At 39.1% G+C, this 18,950-nt stretch overlaps 1 protein-coding gene across 2 annotated transcripts in view; it reads right to left on the bottom strand.

Moving 5' to 3' along the window:
• The window catches only part of CDKL5 (cyclin dependent kinase like 5), a 185,359-nt gene that overhangs the window by 7,711 nt on the left and 158,698 nt on the right, over nt 1-18,950 (bottom strand). The window contains exons 13-18 of one of the 2 annotated variants that reach the window (XM_060407647.1): nt 17,230-17,331; nt 16,818-16,923; nt 14,038-14,161; nt 7,034-7,133; nt 2,648-2,770; nt 1,353-1,472 (exon numbers count right to left, since the gene is read on the bottom strand). In XM_060407647.1, the coding sequence (XP_060263630.1) occupies nt 1,353-1,472; nt 2,648-2,770; nt 7,034-7,133; nt 14,038-14,161; nt 16,818-16,923; nt 17,230-17,331 (675 nt within the window). The remainder of the gene's footprint in view (nt 1-1,352; nt 1,473-2,647; nt 2,771-7,033; nt 7,134-14,037; nt 14,162-16,817; nt 16,924-17,229; nt 17,332-18,950) is intronic. The other variant, XM_027962883.3, reaches the window with a different exon arrangement.

Raw genomic sequence — 18,950 nt, 5'->3', positions numbered from 1 at the left:
TCTAAAACAGTTCACTCACTGGAGGGTTTTGATTCCTAACAGCCTGTCTGTTGTGTGCTTGGGGCTGAGGCCCCAGGGGGTGCTGCACTGGGAGGGGGACTTCAAGGCAGGAGGAAGGGTCCTCCTCTCCTTTTTGTCAGACTTGACAAGGTCACCACCAGAAAAGGCATGGGAAAGCACCGTGACACTCACGGCCCTCACCACAGAACCTGACAAACGGGCCAAAGCCAAGCAGAAGGTTGATAATCTCAAGACATACTAAAGATTTGAGGGAAGATGGCACTGAAATCCAGGGGCTACTGCCTGAGCACTGACTCAAGGAGAAGTGGCTCTTGGGGAAGTGTCCTCCTCATGGCCATTCCGGAGTCTGTCCAGAAACGTTCTGTGGTGCCCATGGTAGGTGGCACCCCCCCTCCAGCCTATATACATTACAAGCAGAAAATATAAATGGTTGGGCAAATATGATTGAAATTTAGGGAGCTCTTGTCAGCAGCTCTAAGTAATAGCTTATAGTTAGAGAAAGTAAACAACAAACTTATAAAAACAGAACCTCTTCCTCCAAATCACAGACATTCATGGTCATTTATAGACACACGTAACCTTAGTGCCTCTAAAGCTCACAGTTCAGAAGAATAAGAGATTTAGAAAATACTGAATACAATAGAAAACAAGTTAGATCATGTTATTATGCAACACCAAAGATATGCAATATTTTAAAATTTCCAATCAAAATAGTTTGCTTCAAGGAGATAAGACCTCAGTTACATGAAAAATTTATGGATTCAGTATCTGGCTTGTATGACAGGGAAATTATGGCATATAAGCCATATGCAGGGAAATGTGACTATACATACTGTCTAATATTCGGTTCCTAATGTGAATGTTTGCCAGTTTTCTATCAAAACTAGTATAGATTTCAGAAGCTTAAAGAGTCTTCCAAGAAAGTGTATTATATCTGTTTTTCAAGGTGCTCGCACTACATCCTCTTACCCTCCCTCACATTTTATGGCACGCCTCACTGTTACCATGAATTATTGTTATCTGTGGATTTTCTCTCTCTCCTAGGCTGCAGAGTGTTTCTGGGCTGGAGATGTATCTTATTCAGTTCTCCCCTCCCCTCAGGTGAAAACTAATGGAAGCTCCCCTTTTTTCTCCATTAGGACATGGGTCACTGAAGCAAGATTCATCCGGACTCCTAAGATGCATCTGGCTATCACTGAGGGTATGTTCTGGGGAGACTCTCAGCTTTGCTGTAACACTGAAAGGCTAAATTTCTCAACCCTGCCCTCTCTTCAGGAGAGACCAGTCACCACAGAGTCTGAGAGTCTAAGAGTGATGCAGGCACCACTCACTTGGGTCTGTAGATCAGAGATCTTCTCAGGACGCCACTCCTTGGGTCTGCTGCTCGGGGTGCTAGCAGAGTGAATGGCTTTCTGCAATGTCAGAAGATCAGGGCCGTCAGAATTGGGCACCTAGAGCAGAATACGGACAAGGATTCAATAAGCACATGGGTAAGCCTCATTAGGATACGCAGCCACACCCAAGAAGAGAACAAAAGCAAATCCGACCAAACCAAAACTCAATCCCCTCCCCTCCAAAGAAAAGACTCGATAAAAAAGAAATCAAAACCTTCCCAATGTTCACAAGGCAAGTGATGCTAGTTAAAGTCTGCTGCCCTCTTAATAATTTTCCCTGCGGTAGGAAAAATTGGCAGATGTCATGCAGCTTTGTTAAACCTTAACCCTTCAAGCATTCCCATGCTGTTAGTTTTAGTCGCTGTAAGAGAGAGCAGTTAAATTGGGCTGTACCAGGAATTGCTGTTGTATCCTCATTCCATATTGCAGTTAGGTTATGAACCAGTTCAATAAAACAAAAATGTGTTTCTGCTGGGAAAATGATCCAAACACTGTATTTGGTGGTGCCAAAGAAGTCTAGCAGGCTTTCAAGGATAGCAAAGTGGGAAAGTATGGTTTGAATCATATTCCCAAGACACTGCCCAGGAGATCTGGGTCTAGCATTATGCACTATGAAAATGCTGGAAATTTGTGCCACAAATTCCAGATAAATGCAATTGGTCCACTCACCGACTCTAGTGAACACAGGAGAGTAACACCAAATGCCAAGCAAAAGCCCTGGCCTTCAACTAAGTGACCAGCAAAAGCTAGAGCCAGGCAAGGAAAGAGCAAATCACCAACTAACAGAAGTTGTTTTTTCATGGAGCCTGCAAGCTCACTCAATTTGGTCAATTTAACTTGGTTTCAAAGAAACAAACTGCCAACCAAGTGTTAACAAACTTTGTGAGCCAAACGAAAAGACATTTGTTAATTGTAAATGTTAATCGAATTCTTTACAGGAAATAAGGGATTTCATGAATACTGTCTGCCAACAACTGGCTAATTAGACAACCCAAACTAGCCCTTCACTAGTTGGTTTGTTTAATAGCCCTTTATGCTTCAACCTCCTTAACTGATTCAGAAATTCCAGAATGTCAAAAAATTTATATCTCAGTGAATTTATGGAACTGGCTCAGGTACTTAACTAGCACAAAGAGAATATGACCCCATGAAAATAAAAGACATGCTGTTGTCATCAGTAAAACAAGTTTACTGGAGCAGTTTTCAGGGCTACCATACGTAAAAATGGGTACCATGGGTGGAGTGACTACAGGAAGCTTTTTCAAAGAAGAACTATGCTTTAAATGATTCTTTGAATTAAAAAGAGGAAAGAGGGATTTCTTGATGCTTGGATTCTCCCCGTTGGTGGAATCTGTCTGCAATATAAGATACAAATAAACTAATTGCCAAGGAAAAAAAAAAAAAAAGGTGTTCTTATCGAAAATCCTAGCCCTTGGATGCCCTCAAATTGCTAAATATTAACAGTCACTGAAAGAATCTCTGTGCTGTGTGTGCATGTAGAAAGGCTTTGTGTCATTTCTCACCTGGGCATGAAGATGCTAATAATGTAAATTTAAGACATGCAGAAACTTCTATGTGTATAAAGAACCTTTGGACAGCATCAATACCTACAGCAGGAACATCTCTAGAGACTTACACACATATATTCATATTCAGCTTATAAAACATTTAAGGATTTATTTATTATCAGAAATATTACTGTTATAAAGAATTATGTTTAAAGGGCTATCGATGAACTTCAATCTCTTTCCAATCTCCAGAGGGGACTTAAGCAACTAAATAATCTCATGTAATCCACATGCCTATTTAGGAAAAAGGAAAAGATACGGCAAACCTTTTTGAACATGGTCAACTCTTAAACCAGAAAACATCACTTGGAAGGGGAATGTATCAATATTGCAGGATTCTACTGTAGAGGAAGAAGCCTGGCTCTACACTGTGAGAAGTATTCATGCCATGGAAAATAGCTGGCACAATGCAGAATATGCCACAAAAGTAAAGAAAAAGAAAGTTCAATCTCCAAACTGAAGCATGATTACCAGTTGAGATACTAACTAACTAGGGTACAATTACCAAGTTGGCAAAGTCACCATATGCTCTGAGGGCTTATGTAACTGTCTGAATGTGGAACTGAAGCCAGATTTCCCAAGGCGGCTTCCAGATTTGCTTGAGTCAAAGCAGGCACCTTTACAATAGTGAATGATTTTTTTGGCATGACTTTACCCTGTTTTGGATATTTCAATTGTCAGAGCACCAGAATGTCTGTGAAAGTTCAGATCATCTTTTACTGGTGTGTCTGAAAACATTCAAGAAAAATAGCCCATAAGGTTTTCCTGTTCCCAAGATAGGGATCCGTGAAGAGTTTAACATGTGTGGCTAAGGAGGCCACAAGAGAGCCCTCAGATATGTGTATGTATGACTGATTCATTTTGCTATTACAGCAGAAAATAACACAACACTGTCAATGAACTATACTCCAATTAGAAAAAAATAATAAATAAAATAGAGAAGCAACAAGGATATTGTATAGCACAGAAAATCCTAGCCATTATCTTGTAATAACTTTTAATTCAGTATGCTGCTGCTGCTAAGCTGCATCAGTTATGTCCGACTCTGTGCGACCCCATAGATGGCAGCCCAACAGGTTTCTCTGTCCCTGGGATTCTCCAGGCAAGAACACCGGAGTGGGTTGCCATTTCCTTCTCCAAAGTATGAGAGCGAAAAGTGAAAGTGAAGTCGCTCAGTCGTGTCCAACTCTTAGCGACCCCATGGACTGTAGCCCACCAGGCTCCTCCATCCATGGGATTTTCCAGGCAAGAGTACTGGAGTGGGGTGCCATTGCCATAAACTGCAAAAATACTGAATCGCTATGCTATACACCTGAAACTAATATAATATTGTAAGTCAATTATATTTCAATTAAAAAAATTCACATTAAAAAAAGAGAGCATTCTCAAGAGCAAGCAGCAGGAGGCGCTCCACACCTCCTGGTGGGACCCTGGCAGGGACTGAGCTGGGCCTGCTATCCAAGAGAACCCACCTCGGGCTCTCCAAACTGACTGTGCAACTTCAGGCAGGTCACAACTTGCCTGGGCAGTTCCTATATCAGCAAAATAAGGGGGTTAAACTAGATTTAAGATCCAGAGACTTCTCTCTGTGCACTGGGTATCAAGTTTCCATTTTGTTCAATCTTGTGCAAAGGCCACAATGCTTTAAGTCCTTCAAAGTTAATTTACCTAGGTTTCCTTTTGCTGAGTTCTAGTGAGTGAAGAAAAGTTGAATTTAATTCTGTTCCAATGCTCATTTGAAGGAGGCAGTTACCACAATATCAAGCTTGGCAGCCTGTGGTCTGCCAGGAAATACTACACTGAGTGCTCTTTGGAAATCTTAGTTTAGATATCAAGCCCTTTAAACATTTTCTTTTCTATTTTAATTAAAAAAATGCAGAGGTATAAACAACTTTTGGTTTGGAAGGCTTAAGTCATTGTGACCTGTGCAGAGATTATTTGCAGTTACTTTACATATCAAAAATGAAAAGTATGAAACCCTGAAACAAGTAAGTTCAAGTGAAGAGTATGTTAGAGAATAGTAAATATCCTATTTACCCTAACCTACACTATTTATACATCTAAAATTCAAACCAGATCCTGAGTAATAGTCAACATGTACACACTTGACTCATGCCATAGTGAGCCACAGGTTTAATGCTGGTCTAAGGCAGACATCAAAAGCTAAATCTATACACAAAAACACCTTCAATTCCTATGTCTTGCTACTTTCATTTAATCAACCCCACAATGGTTATGGGCCTGAGGTTAAGAACCAAAACAATCTCTAAATAATAAGTGGTTAGGAGGAGGTAATCTAAATTTAATATTCACAATGCATAAATATGTTCCATAGATAATAAAAGTTTTATTAGCACTGTACATATTTTAAGCCTCACTACTTCAAATCAGGTCTGTTTTTTCATCTAGTTTAAACAAAGTATGCAGTTAATACGTGACTAAGCGACACCTTGATTGGACCTTCTACTTTAAGTGAGTTTCAGTCAGAAATGTAGCCAGCTTTTTTTAAAAATGAACATTTCAGAAATATTATAAGCCATTAAAATGAAGATAATAAAATCTGTGTAGTAACATATATACTGTGTATATGTGTGATAGAAACACTATTAGAAAGCCAGAATACAAAATTGTACTAGAATGACTACTATTATTTAAAGCAAACTAAAAAACCACCTTCTTTTCATAAACATATGCACCGGCTAAAAAGCTAGGAGGAAATACACCAAAATCCTAATACTAGTTGAGATAGGGTGGTAAGATTGGAAATTATCATTTTTTCCTCAATTTTTCTGACCTTTTTTTCTAATGAGCTCATATTTATATTATAATGGCATCATAAATTTAACAAACAAGAAAGAGAAATGACCCCATGGACTGTAGCCTACCAGGCTCTTCCATCCATGGAATTTTCCAGGCAAGAGTACTGGAGTGGGTTGCCATTTCCTTCTCCAGGGTATCTTCCTGACCCAGGGATTGAACCTGGGTCTCCCTCATTGCAGGCAGACGCTTTACCATCTGAGCTACCAGGGAAGCCCAGTAATCTAGAAAGGCCTTTATTAAATCCTTACTTCAAATATATTCTTTGTTACTATCATCTCACCATTACTTACCATTGAGTCATAAGACTTTTCAAAATGGAACAGACCTCAGAAAAACTGAGTTTAATCTATTCATTTTAAGAGATGAAATCAATGAAGTCCATCTGAGTAGGTCATTTTGATTATGTCTTTTTCCTTGTTAAGTAAGTGAGAGTCAATCACATATGAATTAAAACTAGAAACAAAATAATTAAAGATAGCCGACACAACCCTGTCTAGACTCAAAGATATTATAAAGCAAAGCATCCCTCGTGTGGTGAAGATGTTCTCACTGGCCTGGAGGCCTGGCTTCTCCATGTGTTCTCAAGTCACTAACCAGCAGAATCCATGCCTGGTTCAGTGATATGACATGAATGCTTTCATGCAGCCAGCCCTTGGTTCAGGTGGAGGGCTCTCAGGAGATGAGACTCATTCCATTTTCCAGTTCAATCACAAGATAAACATGTCCTCCTACTAAAGCAAGCCCTGAAATGTCAAATGCTAGCTCCTGTGACTAGGCAGCCCAGAAATGCAACATGGGAATCAGATAACCAGCCAGGGGAGAATGATGAATGATGGGTTAGTTAAGAATTCTAAGATTTAAACACAAACCAAAACCATTTCCTAAATTTTCACATATCTTTAACCCTCAGAGAGAAATAAATCCTGAAGGTTCATAACTTTTACATGAATATAAATCCATACGGATAAGGTGTTTACTGAAAGAGGGTTAAAGCATTCTCTTCCATCCAAATTAAATTTCTCCTATTCCTAGAGGTTCTGTTGAATCTAGAAAAGGCTCTGTGGGAGGAGGAAGTTGTATAGAATTTGAGAAAGAAACATGTAAAGTATATGCATATCAAGTATCAGTAAGAAAATAATTCACTTTGATTGCCATGTACAAAGTGTAAAGATCCCACAGACTAATGTAGACTTGTATGCCATTGTAAATAGAAATTGGCCATTTACTTACTGTTTGAGATTTCTTCTTTTTCTTTTTCATTGACCTGAAAAAACCTTGTTTTTCCTTTTCCTTGAGTTGTTCAGAATGACTAATGTTTTCAGGACTTTTCCTAAATGGGAAGACATTTTTATCATATTGATCTTTCAATCATTCCCCTACCATTATATGACAAATATAATGAAGACTAAAAATGCATGACACCAGGTTCAAATAGCCATGAAGAATCAAGCACATAGGTAAAGAACCCCTAAAAAGCACAGAAGGAACTGAATATCATGAAGCATGGTTAATGATTAGCCTTTGGCAAAGGCTCACTTGAACTAGCAATTTGAACATTATTACAAATGATCTGTAACCATGCTACAGGACCATTTTTATGCTGTTGAAAACCTCAGGATTAGAGAGCCTGGAAAGCACACGTTTGAAGGATGCCTTTTCTGTATCCCTCCAAGGGAAACAAAAACATTTTCAGTATCTTCATTTTTCCATTTACTTTTTAAAAACCAGCTTAACAAGTTCATTATCAGTGGCTTACCAAGGTACTGAACATTAAAAAAAAAAAAAAAAACAATGCTACTACAGAAACCTTACAAATAAAAGTAAAAATTGCCTGAAATTGGAAAATTCCTTTATGAAAATTTTATACCTATATATTAAAACTAAATAAAAAGTAGATAAGGTAAGAAAAAACAGAGACAGGATAATGCATTACTACAAAGCACACTTTTGGGAAAAAAAGCTTCTGACTTGAAATAACGACTTTAAGCTTTGTATCACTGACACCACCAGGTATTTTAATACAAATAGGAGGTATTAAAAGAGAGCAAACAAGCCACTGGCCCCAAGAAGTTGACTACTTATATGTTAACAGAGGCCCTATGTTACTTAATTTAATTTATGGTCTTAAAAACAACTGCAATGGTGTCATTCTTGAAAAAGGCACATTCCATGGGCCCTTTTTTGAATCTGAATATTTAGATGCCTGTGGAAAACTATCTTCTCAAATGACTGAATTCCTTCTATTAGCTGTTCCCTAAAATCAAGAGTAGAAACTTTAAAGGTGATGGAATTCATTCATACTTATGGTTTTAGAGTACTGAACAGTGAAGTTACTAGAACATCTAAAAAATATGAGCAAACCAGCATCCTTTACTTGATTAAATCTATGTGAAGGCAGAAAACATTTATATAATCTATTACAGATCCACATGATAGAAAATACCATGAAGCTATTTTTAAAATCACACTGTCACAGAATTTTCACTAACCTGAAGGAACATTTCAACTATAATACTAAGTGAAAACAGCAGGATTGATTCAAAACTTTCTACATGAGCCCAGCTATATTTTTTAAAAGTCATATATGTGTATATATACACAAATTTTTTATAAAGCAGAGAGAAATTTTAAAAAAACTTAGTTATTTCTGGGTAGTAGGATTATTGGTGATTTGTTGTTACTTCTTTTAAATTTCAATAACAAACATGGACTAAAAATATAACAAAAAGATTTACAGAATAGAAAATTCATTTGAAAGGCCAAGAACTCAAGATCAAAGACCACAAAGGAAACAATTTGGAGACAAACAGACAAAAAACAAGAAGTAAAAACTATGACTGTTTGAAGGAGCAAGGGTCATTCATTCTTAAGTGTTTAGCCTAAAAGTTAACGGGAATACCAAGGAAGTAAAAACATGTACTGTAGGCTCAAGTGTTTCTGAAACTCATTAGGAACTACAATTTCAAACCTCATTGAGAGTTTCAAGCTCTGAAGTTAAAGTTTCATAATACAACACATCCAATAAAATAATTAGTATTGGGACTCTGATGCGTTAGCAGTTTTGAAAGTGAGAAAACTTCAGACATGATGGAATGAGTGAGAATGAAATAGTGAAATGTTAAAGATTCCGTAAACTCAATGCTGTATTGCTGGGAAAAACACTCTCATCCTAACGACAGACTGGGCCTATTTGGTCAAAGTTTCTTATGACAAGTACTTTTGAGATTAAGGAGATGAAACCCTTGGATGGGGTCTAAAGACAGACTGCCCTTAACTAAATTCTAGGCACAGCATTCAGTTATGTGAGGGTTCTAGGAAACATAGCAGAACAGTGTAAGCAGTTGCTGGAAACACAAAAGCACCACTATTAGAACTGAAAGAGGGTAGTCTTTCCCTTCTCCAGGGCATCTTCCCAACCCAGGGACTGAACCCAGGTCTCCCGCATGGCGGGCAGATTCTCTACCAGCTGAGCCACCAGGGAAGCCCAAGAATACTGGAGTGGGTAGCCTATCCCTTCTCCAGCAGATCTTCCCAACCCAGGAATCGAACTGGGGTCTCCTGCACTGCAGGCAGAATCTACCAAACTGAGCTATCAGGGAAGCCTCAAAGAAACCTCAGAGAGCATCTAATCTAACCAGTAATACTATTTTTAACAATTTGTAACTTCCAGAAGTTAAAGCATTATATGCTTCTGATACAGCTCATGTCCTTCCATACTGGGGTCTGCACATAACCTAGAAGGACAGCAGAGTATTTAGGTTAATGGGAAGAAGTTTTTACTAATCAGAATTAAAGTATAACAAAATCTCAATGGTCTGCTGAGGGTCAGCAGTTAAAGTGGTTTCTGCCAACTGAGGAAATCTTTAAGGGGGCCACATTCATCATGACCACATCTTCAGGATGGGAACAGGTGTTACTATAAGAATGTGAATATTGGCATGAGAAGAAGTGAAGGCTTGAGACACCAGCCCTAGGAGGAAGAAGACTGTCCAATAAAATGAAGGTGAGAGTATGGGGGCGATGGGGGACAGTACTGAAAGAGAAGGAGGAGCAGGACAAAAAGCTCGGTGTTTGCAATTCCTTGTGTCCCCAAATCACAGATGATGAATCAAAGACTCTCTGCAGGGTCTCTTCAGAGGCATTGGATAAACTAGAGTCCGGGGAAAGGGGAATAATGAGGACAGGATCCTCAAAATGGAGCCATGGAGAGGCAGTGGGGTCAAGATCCAGGTGGGAAAAGATTCCAGGGGCCAAAACAAAAAAGAAAAAGAAATTACCCTTGAATTAGAGGATGAAAGCTAGGAGTAAAGTGTTAAGTGTGCATGCATCACAAAAAGAAAGACACAAAAGGAAGTCAGAGAGAAAGAAAGAGTGCCAGTGGGGGAGGGAGGGAGACAGAGAGGGAGAAGCTACACTGAAACACACACATACAGAATTAACAGAGAAATCGAAGGAGAAAAACCTGCAAGAAAGACTCAGGGATTGAGAGAAGCTGCCAGGAACTCAGGCACCTATAACGCTGTATGCTGTACAAATGAGTGAAAAAAAGGACTTGAACATTTATAACCAGTACTGCACCCAGTGGGTAAGAGTGAGCCCTGTGACTTAATCTCACTTGTGAATTCTGGACCCTGTTATTGATTCTACCTCATTCGGTCAACAGTTGTGTGCTGTACTGAGCAAACTAACTATATAGGCAACAGGGGAGCAACACAAGAGAAGGGCAAATGGTGATCACCTAAGTCTCAGGGACAGGAGCTCTGAGAAGGACCACTCAGCTGTCACTTGGCATGTTATCCAGGGCTGAAAACACAGTGGGGGTGGGGAGGGGTGGGGGGTGCAGCAAGCATGATGTGGGGAAGAATATATGTATATATGTGTGTGTGGGGGGAGAGGGGTGGGTAACAATAACAGTCTCCTTCCTGAATAGTCATGGCACTCAAACATTATCTAACAGAACAGCTACTATTTCCATAAGGGGTTAAAAAGAAAGAGAATTCAAAAGAAACACCTAAAAAAAGGAAGGAATGAAAACCAACTGAATCAAACCCAATCAACATTTATAGAGTACCTCTGTATGCGCCAGGATCAGTGGTAGGTGTTGGAAATACAGAGAAAAACTAAAACAAAGGGTGTGACCTCAAGCTGCTCACAGACTCAAGGCAAACGACCCACCAGTTAGACAGAGGGCCAGGGAGCTCCATTATAATCCCCTCAAGAGCAGTAGTGAGAAGGTGTATCAAAGAGAAGCTGACTGTGACACTTTCCCTGTCACCTCCCTTCCTCTGCCAGTATGACTAGGGGTCGGTTGGCTAATGTCTGAGGGTAGAAAGTCGGGGACTAATTCTACGGGAATAATTCTGTGCATTATAATGACAATAAAGGATACCAATGTATTCATAACTTTATAAGAAGAGAAAGCCTGGGATTGTGCAAGTGAGTGACAGCAATTCTTCACTTATCTTAACTACTGGGATTTCTAATTAATTTGGTTTATTGTTTAAGTGTCAATTTTTAACCCAATTTTGACAGCAGTCTTCTAAACACTTCGTCTTTTCATGGAAAGGAAGAGCAGCCTATTTTAAAGATATATACTCTACCTGGATATCCACTCTATGTATGAAACCATAATGACCAGAAATGACTTTCCTTTTAGAGCATTAGAAAAGTCAAACTACCTCTCTTCTCTCTACAGTTACTGTTCAGGATCCTTCTCTCTCTGCACACCGTCTTGTTACCTGGGATTATTTCTTGCCTGACAACCTCAGTGCCAACTGAGAGAACTCAACATAGAAGAAGAATAAGCAGGCTCACAGGGAGGGTGGAGGTGTTTTCCCATTACTAAAGATGATCAATGGACTGTATTAACCCTATTTTTGTTGTTCTGAAATGTTTTGGCTTATCTCCCAGTTCTTAACTGGATTCTGGACAGTTGAGATGGTCAGAATAACAGCTCTGCATATTATACTACACTATCATTTAAAAGTATGATACAGTAGCTTGACTTTCCCGTTGCAAGAAATGTGTGCCCTCTACAAATATCCCCTTCTCCAAAGAAATGTAAGTACTACTAACAAGGAGAAACAGACTGCCCTTAGGACAGTGACAATTTAGGAACAGCAATTCACTATGTCACCATGGCAAGCCTCATTCATGTTTTTGTAAAAGTTATCAAATGGCATTCTCTCAAATATAAATATGGTGAACCAATGAGAGATCTTGTTCAAGGAAAAAATCCAAGACAAGTCGAGCTTAATGGATGACTTAGACTAAGTTGGATGCGATGCATGGGGGAGAAGTGTCATAGCAGCACTATCATGAGGGGCAGTAAGAACAAAAGAATATATCCAATTCCTCCCTGGAAATTCTGGAATTCTCTCAAACCTCATAACAGCAATATCAGATGACTTGATGAAGACCTGTCTAAAGTTCAGCATCCCAACTGTGCCTCTAATTCTTTTCAAAACAATTGTTTTTAGGTTTCTACAGATATCCAGGTCTACTTAAACTGATTATCAAGAAGTCAGAAATAATATGCTGTTAAGACTGTGAATCCCCCATTTAGATGTAGTTTTGATCTGACCTATCTAATTTTCATTCATGCTAATCTGTAATCAACGCTCTTTTAAACCATCACCACTTCATCATGCAATGACCAAGATGAAACACAATTCCATCTGTATTTCTGTAGTCTCACAACTTAGACACTATTCTCACAGCTTGTCAAAACCACTTGAAAACTGTCAACGTCGGTAACTGGAGTTGTACCTGTGCTCTCCAGTTAATGTGTAGATCTTATCTAAGTTATGGACAAAGAACTCACAGAAGTTCCTCAGTAAAGTGAGTGGAGAGGAGACACCTGGTAAGTCATACTGAAGTTAGAGAACATTAATGGTAAAAAATTGCTGCTGTTAACGTTAACAAGTCACAACGGTGCCAGGCACTGCTCTAGATGCTTTTGATGTTTTACTTCACTTAATGATCATATATACTGTATGAGTGAAGTGCTATTCTTAGCCTATTTTATAGACAAGGAAACTGAGGGACAGAGAGCTTAAGCTCACATGGCCAAAAGGTGACACTAGTCAAGATATCTCATTTCCAGAGTCTAACCTCTGAGTCACTAATGTTAAAACTCTCATTTTATAAATAAGGTGATAAATATAAAATGTGCTTATAAAAGAAAAAGTATTTATAACTTTAAGAAAATAATTTTTATTATTGTAAAAATAAGTTATTTTCCCTATAGGGCATGGTAACACTGAAACCTTGATATTACCCTGCCAACAGGGTCCAAACTGTATGAATTCTGGCAATAAACAGCAGAGACAGAATCTGACAGATTGGTCTCATTCTCAATTCAGTGCATTACAGTGAGGCGCCATTTTATTCTCTTGGTGGAGAACTTAATAGCCCTATGAAAAATATATAAACACCCCTCACATCTAGATTCTGGGAAGTCTTTCTGGGCAGCTGAGACTATGAAGTCTACATTATTTAAAATACAGTCCTTACCCCCCACACAAAATATGCTAATGAGACTTGATGTGTGTTATAATTCTCTCCTTAAATTTTTATTACACATGACACAAAGATTAAAAGATATGCAAAATTGGTACATCATTTTGCCCTCTGACTACCAGTACATTTTTGTGGTACCACAAATGGTTGTTCCATTATCTCTCTTTTCACCCTGAATGAAAGTCAGGTAGTACAGAAGTAAAAGACATGAGCTTTAGAGTCAGAACCCATCTGGGTCTAGATCCCGTCTCCTCCCTGGTACTTGCTGTCCAGCACCAGGCAGGCTCCTTACCTTTTCTAAGCTGCAGTTTTCTCATCTGGAGAGGAAAGGCTTCCCTACTTCAAAGGCTGATTGTGAGAACTGAGTGAGACACTGCACACCAAGGGCTAAGCAAATTGTCTCCTACATGATTCAACAGGAACAAGCGGAGAAGACGGCAAAGGATGTCAATCATGTCAGAAGACGATGGAAGACTTATGAGGTATGCACGGACCCAGGGTATTTTCTTTCTTTTACATGATATTTAACATAAATGCTGAACATTTTGAAAGAAACCATTACAAATAATGACAAATCACATTTCCCTTATGAAACAATCTCTCTCGAGAAAGAAAGGCCTAGTAGGAGAAAGAATGCTAAACTGTTAAATTGCTGTGAAATCTCAAATCCACAGTTAGAAATAAGAAGAGTAAAAACAAGCTAAAATACCCACCATGGATCGAATGTTGGCTGTCTTTTTGAGTGGTTAGTTCCAGAACTGCTTTCTGATGGTAGGGAAGAAACTCTGGTTGACACATTATTTTCATGGAAAGAATTGTCTGGACGTGGAGATGGCACTGAATAAAGAAAAGGTAAGCCACTGATGTACTCTTTTGATCAAAGCACTTCTCATATTGTTCTATTGCATTTCTCTCACACAAACAAAATAATAAAAAGGTAAGTCAATATCCTCACTTTCCCTTCATAAAACTTTTGTGTTTTCTGAGGATGGAGGCATTCCAGGGAACATTCTCTCCCTCCCCCCTCCCCCAATTGCTTATGACAGTAACTCGCAAGGGGCAGTTAACTCAGGCAATATATTCAAGACATAAATTAATGTAACAGCTGATAAACTGGAAAACATCATAGGAGATTTCAAAGTATGAATATGATCCCCACCTCTCTATTTGACATTCACTTAAGTTGAGGCTTTCTTATATCATAGACCCAACTATGTAGAATCTATTTTTAGTCTGAAGTGACTCTTAACATTATATGTGCTGGAATATACCAACTACAGTTTAAGACTTGCCACTTGGGAGGTGACATATCAATTTTATATATTTTTAAAACTCAATTCCAAAGAAATGTGGTTATTTGCACAAAAATACTATTTTTCTCTAAGTATTCAACCCAGGAATAAACAAAAAGACAAACCGTGATGTTTGTGAATAGATACTTTTCTGTTTTTCTTTGGTGGGGGGTAATCATCTTTTTCTGTCAATTTCTAAGCTTGGTCATAAATCAAAATATATTACAAATTTCATCACAAAAGGAATACACAGGCTGTATGTAAAGACAAATGACACCATTTCACTTGACTCTTGGCTAACAGGAACAAAAATGGGAAATATTCTAAAAACATCTGTCATTTCAGTGATACCACTAGATCATCATCCAGTTAGATTTAGTGGTATCACTGAAATGAGAGATGTCTTCAAATGTTTCACCTAGTTAAATCTTTCACTTCTATTTCTGGACTTTCTAAAATAAAAATGTTCTACCTGCCAAACTCTGAAGTCAATTAGAAGGGGCTTTGCTGATAGTAATCAATTGGCAATCAAAATAAATCTGTGTTCCTTGAGGTCAGGGACTAATTAATTAAAAACTTAGTTAACATCTTAATATTAACATATACTCTCTAGACATCTATAGAATTAACATGTGTGTGATCCATTTTGGAAGTAAAACTTCCAGGGAGAGAAGAAAATACTTTTGTTTATTTGTACACTATAATACTTTTGTTTTAATTACCTTTAATCTGAATTAAAATTTTAGTCCCATAAGATTCTAAAGTAACCGTGACATCAGAAAAATAATAAATGCATCAAAAGGTATCGAATGTCTTATGCTCTTCTCCAGCTTGGGGCTAGGAGGGAACAGAGTAGCCTAATCAGTCAATATATATTTAGGTCCTGAATAAGACTTGCATGCATTTATTTAGCTCAGATTCCTAGTTAAAATGACCAAGCCATTGTCCATGTTGCCCACCAATTTCTGCCTTTCCAGCTATCTTCCCAAATGAACAGAATTATGAGAAGTTAGGCCTCGAGGACCCACGACTTTACCTGTGCCCTGGTGGGCTTGCTGTCTGTCTCCCCACTAGGGGCTGGGGCTGCCTGGGGGGGCCCCACTCTGTTACTACATAGCTCCTTAAAGGGGATGTCTTTCTCTGTCAGCCCCTGAAACATTTGTTACAATTGTCTGTTAAACATCAAAACACAATTTTAAGGTCATACAAGTACACTTGAAGAGTTTCTGTTATTCATTCAACAAATATTTCTGAAACTGCCAGGCAGTGTCCTAGTCAATGAGGGTAAAAGAGGAAAAGGTAAAGGGCCTTGTAACCTTGTGAGAGAAATGCAAAGAAGCCATACCACGTGGTGTGTGTTATGTTAGAAACAAAGGACCATGAGCAGAACAAAGAAGGAAAACACTTCATTTTGTCTAGGTGGGCAGGGAAGCCATCACACTGCAGAGGAAATCAAAGCCGATTCTCAAAAGGGACAGAAAGAAGCTGTCTGAGCATTTGGAGTAATGCATTCAGGTCAGAGGAGGGCATGACCTGTGTGAGTGGCGGGGGAAGAGCTGGAAAGAATAGCAAGGGCCAGGCACAGAAAGTCTAAAATGCCATCTGAGGGAACAAACATTTTGTCCTGTTGCCAATGGGAAGCCACCAGAAGATTCTTAGCAGATGAGAGAGAGAGAGGACTGGGGCTGGGGGCAATGGATTGCCCTGTTGTATTTTTTTTCCCCTGTAGCATTTACTATCTTTTATGGCTCTATGTAATTATTACATTTAGTATTGTTCTCTCCTCATGAGAATGTGAGCTCTGTGAGGGTGGAGACCTTTGGCTGTATTGCTCACTGCTGTTCTAAATTAAAAGTCTAAGGCACACAAGTGACATCGATAAATATGCTATGACTTGATCGAATGAGTGGTGTGGTTAGAACACAGCTTCATAAGGATCATTCCAGGGACCATTTTGATGGTGACTTTAGAGATAGGGAGAGCTGCTGGGAGGCTATTCAAAGAAATCAAGTCAGAGCCACAAGGGTCTGAACTAAGACATTGGGACCCAGGGCAGGAAGATGTGGCGGAAGGCAGCAGTGCAGGTAGGAATGCCACTGACCAGAAGTCAGGGCAGTGGAATGTAGGGGGGTGTGTGGGCTGGAGATGTAGTGAGGGGGAGAGAAGAGAGGACCCGGATGGGTGCTAGGAGCTGGGTTTACCTCGGTAGAAGCTGCCAACTCTTCTTGGAACAGGATCATTATACAGGTGTCTATTTTCCTTGGGGGCGGCGCCATCATCAGAGTGGGGGTCATGATACGCTCCACCCTGAGACAAAAGGTAAACAGCAGCAAAAAAAAAAAAAAAAAAAAAAGGTAAACAGCAGAGTGATGATGATGCGGCCTGTGTACTCAGAGCAGTACCTAACTGATCTATAATTTACTCTGGGATCTATTTAAGACAAAACTCAGAATTATGGCATGAGGAAGACTGCTTCCTTTGTAAGCCAGTTCAAATTATTTGTGGGAGACTACGTATGGATAAATCTTATAAGACAGATTGTAATGATTCTGAATGACCAATCTTTATAGACACATTCTATCAGGAATGGTAGCCACTCTAGAAAATTCATACCTCAGACTTCTGCCGCGCATGGAATGAAGAGGTGCCTTCTCTGGAGGACTCCTTAACAGAAGATCGTGCCACAGTCATCTCTGGAGGGAGTTGCTCTCCAGGCTGAAAGTCAAAGTTAAAAGGATTTTTGAGACTGTCTTGTTCCTAGGGACGAAAATCACCTAAATTTCCATGGGTTTTATCTGGTATAACCAGTACCTTAACTGGCTAAAATAAAAAATGTGAGTTGGCTAAAAAAGAGTGAATCATCTGATGAATGTAAAATATGTCAAACAAATGTCAGACAGATGGAAAGTGAAATTCTCATTAAAGTTAATGTAAGCAGGGAATGAATTACTCTGAAAATAGTTCAATTAATTATTAAAACAAAGAAAATCATCCTCCTACTATCTAGAAAGCCATGGTTCTGAGCAGCACTCAATTAGAAGAAACCAGAGGTTCTATTAGTTAATCCAAAATATCTCTAGCAGATTTTAGGCCGAGTTCTCCAAAAAGAACAACAGATGCAAAAATATTTTTCATGAAGGACATGTATGGCAGATTCAGATGAAAACAAACGTTCTTTGGGTAGATCAAGGAATTGAATCAGCACCCTCAATAATTTCTGTCTTAAAAATCCTCTAACTATTGTAGTGTATGTACTTAATCTCCTCTATGATAACAGTACTTATACTTCATGTATTTTCTTAACAATCACGACAAGCACTCATCTCCAGAGACACTTCCTCTTTCTGTCAAGGAAGTGAATCACAAGCTAAGAGCAGCCTTGATCCATAGCACTGTTCATTGAGGGGAAAAGTAGCATTTTCTACCTTTAGAAAGAAAGAATTATGGAATAAAATTACCAAGCCATTCAGAGGAGTTAGCTGCATTGTGTATCTTTATATCATGCACAGAAAGAGTATTATCTTGAGCCTTACACAATGTGTCAAAATAGTTTATTTAAAATTTAAAATATGATTCTTTCTCCCCCTCACTCCCCAAATGTACTACGAAAGGACTCCGGGCAGGAAATCATTCAATGTAGCCTCTCTTCTTTCTACTTTGTGACAAGATCTATTTGAATTTTATCACCAGCATTGTTTACAAAAGCCTCTAGAAAAGTATCTTAGAAAATAAATGATTTACACCTAACCTAAACTCTAAGTTGACAGAGCCAGTCCAGTGCCCTTGCTCTTAAAGGTGACAGTACTTTTCAGGAGAGTGATTCCCATTATTCCTGGCTTCAATTACTTGTCAAGCCGTCTGCCATCTTTGTGCCTTTAAACTTGTACTTTCTTGCAGTTCAGCACTGCACCTCCCGAATTGGACTTAAAATTCAGTAACGGTTGGATCTGGTTTTAGCCTACAGTTACTGTTTCATAATGAGCTTATTTCTACCAGGGTCATGAAGCCTTTTCTCTAGCAGTCAGAGAGCCAGTCCATTTGTCCTTTCTCCAAGGTACAGTTTTTTATGTTTCTTACTTCTCTATTTACACTGTGCTTAAAGCTAACATACTTTATTGTTTTTGACCTCCATGTAAATCCATGTGGGGCTGCCAGACTGCTAGAGATCCCTTCTCTCTAGAGAGGCTCCTCCGACCACTGCTCTGACTCCAATCATGACATCTCCTGTCTCCTCTCGCTGGGGCCCCAGAGCATCTTCCAACCTCATGGAGAACATCTCTGCATAAGGGCCAGGGTCACACCCCGACCTCCACATGTCAGTGTGACACAGTGTG

This window comes from Ovis aries, chromosome X (genome assembly GCF_016772045.2).
Source record: "Ovis aries strain OAR_USU_Benz2616 breed Rambouillet chromosome X, ARS-UI_Ramb_v3.0, whole genome shotgun sequence".
Lineage (NCBI taxonomy): Eukaryota > Metazoa > Chordata > Mammalia > Artiodactyla > Bovidae > Ovis > Ovis aries.
This window is presented reverse-complemented; position numbering and strand designations above follow the sequence as displayed.